This window comes from Nicotiana tabacum, chromosome 4 (genome assembly GCF_000715075.1).
Source record: "Nicotiana tabacum cultivar K326 chromosome 4, ASM71507v2, whole genome shotgun sequence".
Lineage (NCBI taxonomy): Eukaryota > Viridiplantae > Streptophyta > Magnoliopsida > Solanales > Solanaceae > Nicotiana > Nicotiana tabacum.
The window spans coordinates 117,471,767-117,476,159 of record NC_134083.1 but is presented as its reverse complement, the minus strand read 5'-3'; the positions used below and the strand labels follow the sequence as shown (position 1 = coordinate 117,476,159).

General features: G+C 38.4%; 1 protein-coding gene across 1 annotated transcript; it reads left to right on the top strand.

Annotated features, from left to right (window-relative positions):
• The first annotated feature begins 1,513 nt into the window (after window positions 1–1,513).
• On the top strand, window positions 1,514–3,223 carry LOC107766501 (allene oxide synthase 3-like). Its single transcript, XM_016585299.2, has one exon. The coding sequence runs from the start codon at window positions 1,569–1,571 to the stop codon at window positions 3,009–3,011; it is 1,443 nt and encodes a 480-aa protein (XP_016440785.1). The 5' UTR covers window positions 1,514–1,568; the 3' UTR covers window positions 3,012–3,223.
• The last annotated feature ends 1,170 nt before the right edge of the window (window positions 3,224–4,393 follow it).

Here is a 4,393-nt window from a genome sequence, read left to right as displayed (position 1 = left end):
TCGGGTTGCACTTCACAACAAGCTTTATTGATTCATGCCACGATTGGCTTATTTTAGCGCTTGGGTAGGATCCGCCCCTCCTGAGTCTGACATACTAGCAGTGAGCGCAGGTACCTACTGAGTGTGAGTGCCGAGTGATTGGGAGCACTGAATGACTGGGAGGACTGAGTGACTGAGCGTGCAGGGTGAAATTAATACCCTGAGAGTATGCATATGACTTTATCACTATGTTGCATTGCAGTTGGCATGCATAATTGACATATAGATATAGTGATGTATCATTTCTCATATCAATCACACTTGGCATATTTTATCCGTGTTAAACTTAAACTGTTAAACTTGAAAGCATGTCTACATTTCTGTACTGTTAAAAATCTGCATTTGGACTGTACCTGTTGAGCTCATCACTGCTTTCAGCCGAAGGTTAGTCTTGTTACTTATTGAGTATACTGGGTCGGTTGTACTCATACTATACTATGCACTTCGTGTGCAGATTCAGGTACTTCTAGACACGGCGGGTGCTAGATTGGGGCATCAGTTGCTTGGAGATTATTGAGGTAGCTCCCTTGGCATCTACACACCTTGACTCTCCTTCTTTTCAATTTATTATACTGTTCTATCTTTCCAGACAGTGTTTTAGCAGTCAGACTATGTTGTCATTTAGATGCTCATGTACTCAGTGACACCTGAATTTTGGGGATTTTGTATTGAGCCGCGGTTTTTTCTTATCAGATGATTACGAGATCTTTTTTTATTTAAATTTATTTTAATATGTTTAAATTAAAGATGTGTGGTTATTTGTGAGTTGTTGTCTTGCCTAGTATTGCGATAGATGCCATCACGATATGTGAGATTTTGGATTGTGACAATATAAGAATTTACATATTAAAGTTTAAACCTTTGCAGGGTTTGCATATGATAACGCATTGGGTTCAAGTAAGAGCAGATGATTTATTTTGTTTTATTAATGCAAAATTGATGATAATTGGCAATATTGAATTTGTATTTTGGTTGATATGTAACCATAATTATTATATTTTTAAAGAGTTACACGCTCGAATTTTATCTCAAGATTTTGCATATCTAAAGGCGATGGTGCTCCGTTGCACTCATATCTTGATCCGCCTTTATAAATTATATGTATTAACAATACTAAGTTATGTTGTTTGAAGAGATTATTTCCTGCCATTCTATCAACCAAACGTGGTAGTGTATATATAATTTTAATTCTGGGTATTATATAAGTATATACATACCAAACGACAAAAATGAGATAATGAAGGTCCAAACTTAAGAGATTAATATGGGTTTGTCCAGAAAAGAGTGAACTTTTTTAGGCAATCAAAAGTCAAAACTATTTGGCCCACAATTAGGTTTAAAATAACCATAAACAGCAGCACCTAATAATGTAATTTCACTGCTTATCTTTTCCACGTGAAACACAAGGATTGAAATTCATTCTTCGAGTGACTACTTCCCGCCACATCCTCTATATATATACCTCCTATGAACGCAAGATCCAACGTCAAATATCAATAGCAAAGCCAAACATCATAAGCAAAAACTAAATGGCTTCCAGTAACTCTTCTGATCTTTCAAAGCTTCCTTTAAAAGAAATCCCAGGTGATTATGGCTTCCCCTTCTTCGGGGCAATAAAGGATCGCTATGACTTCCATTACAACCAAGGTGCTGATGCTTTTTTCAGGACTCGCATGAAAAATTACCAATCCACAGTCTTTAGAACTAACGTCCCTCCTGGCCCTTTCAATGCTCCTAACTCCAAAGTCATCGTCCTTGTCGATGCTGTTAGTTACCCCATCCTTTTTGACAACTCCAAAGTTGATAAGGAAAACTACTTTGAAGGCACTTTCATGTCTTCCACTGCTTTCAATGGTGGTTACAAGGTGTGTGGTTTTCTTGGCACTACTGATCCCAAACACTCCACACTTAAAGGCCTTTTCTTGTCCACACTTGCTAAGCTGCATGACAAATTCATCCCCATCTTTATTAGCTCAATCTCTGAGCTATTTACCAGCCTTGAAAAAGAATTGTCCGAGAATGGATCATCATACTTCAACCCCCTCAGTGATAACCTTTCCTTTGAATTCCTCTTCCGATTGTTCTGTGAGGGAAGAAGTCCAACTGATACAAGTCTTGGCACTGGCGGACCAAAATCTGTTGACAAATGGGTCTTCTTTCAGTTGGCTCCATTGATATCTCTGGGCATCAAGTTTGTACCAAACTTCCTTGAGGATTTGGTTTTGCACACTTTTCCCTTACCATATTTCCCTGTGAAATCTGACCACCAGAAACTATATAATGCTTTTTACAACAACATGGGGTCTATTTTAGATGAAGCTGAGAAGCTTGGAGTGAAAAGGGATGAAGCTTGCCATAACATTGTTTTCCTGGCAGGGTTCAATTCATATGGTGGCATGAAAGTGTTCTTCCCAGCTTTGATCAAGTGGGTTGGAACTGCAGGACTAAGTTTACACAGTAAGCTCGAGAACGAAATCAGGACTACCGTCAAAACAGAAGGAGGGGTCACTTTTGCAGCACTGGAGAAGATGACACTGGTTAAGTCAGTGGTGTATGAGACCTTACGAATGGATCCTCCAGTTCCATTCCAAACTGTAAAGGCCAGAAAAGATATAGTCATCACTAGCCATGATGCATCATTCTTGGTAAAAAAAGATGAATTAATATTTGGGTATCAGCCACTGGCCACAAGGGACCCCAAAGTTTTTAAGAACCCAGAGGAGTTTAATGCAGATAGATTTGTGGGGGATGGAGAGAAATTTCTCAAGTATGTGTACTGGTCAAATGGTAAGGAGACAGATGATCCAACTGTGAATGATAAACAGTGTCCTGGTAAAGATCTTATAGTGCTCTTGGGCAGGATATTCTTGGTGGAGTTTTTCCTGCGTTATGATACTTTTGAAATTGAATTTGGAAAGCTCCTGCTTGGTTCTAAGGTGACTTTCAAGTCAGTAACCAAGGCAACGTCTTAAGTATTGAAATGAATGGGAAGAAAACGTAGTATATTTGCAATAAAGAAGAACCTCCTTGCGAGAATACAATCTACGGGAAGTTCAAAATCTAGCTTTCTCTGTTTCAAATCGCAAAAGATTGCTTGGAGAATTGTTCTTCAAGCATTCGTTGTGAATTTTTAATACTGATGATCTGCTGTTCGATCTGTTGAATCATGAAGTTTTAGAATTTATTTTTGTTTCCTTACAAATCTTTTGCTCGCTGCTTTCCTTGTCCCTTCGATGTGTTTCTTGTTTGCAAGTTATCCAGTAGCAGCTAGTACTGCAGTTTTCTTGACCTACATACCCAACTGGTTATCAAGGAAGCTTTCATTTTTAAACACAATATCCTACGCACTCATTTTACATGTTAGGCGTAGCTGGTGTTATACACGATTTCTTGATAACTTCTTTTTTTATTATAGAAACGAAACTCTGCTAATGAATCCAATCAATAGGATGAGACTTATAACGTCGCGGCCCCTCACTGTTAGGTCGATTGATCTTCCTGTTTACCTTAAAACGCATAATAATTAAATTTGTACACGATTTTAATGATATGTGGATTGAAAACCAAGAATGTTAGATAAACGAATTAAAGATAAAATGGATAACCAAACCAGTTGTGACGTTAAGGTCGGGCTCGGATTTAAGCCGAACAATAGTTTTGTCCTCGACCGGACCCTCAATTCGAAGCCAAATGTATATGAAGAACTATGATTAAAATAAGAACTTTTAAATAGCTAGAAACCAAAGAAATAGGTTTGTATTGCCTTGATATGCGTGTTATAATATGTCTATTGAATAAAAAGCTTCCCCTTTATATAGTAGGAGAGTTTCATCCCTAGTACAATTTTAAAAAAGATAAAAATCCTCTTTTCTCGTCAATTAATGATACACTACCGACATAGGCCGGCGAGATCCGCGCCGTGATATCCGATTGGACGCGGATATCACGGGCCTCTGTTAGTTGTGTGCAACCGTTTGTAGTGCTTTCCGAGGTCTTGGAGCTAGTTCTGGGTTCGGGGAGTGTTGTCTTGTCAGGTCCGGTGGCAAGTATCCCGTTTCAGCCTCGATTCAAAGAGTTTTCAAATTCGGTCTCGATCTCGATCGTATACATTCATACTCTTACTTCGTTTGACTTGTTGGGAAGTCGGGGTGTGCGCTAACCCCGAGTTCTCCCCTATACACTTCCAATTTTTTAGAAAGTAAGAGACACACACTTTTGGTTTTACCTGCAGCTAATTACGTTGTGTTGTGGTAGGTAAATAAGTGAAAGAGAAATTTGTTAGTTGATCTACTATAATTCACGATTTGGACCTCTCATTTTAAAACTTAAGGAACTGTAGATTATAAAAATACTC

Coding starts and splice junctions, on each gene's coding strand:
- LOC107766501 (XM_016585299.2), top strand. CDS start 1,569: ATGGCTTCCAGTAACTCTTCTGATCTTTCAAAGCTTCCTTTAAAAGAA.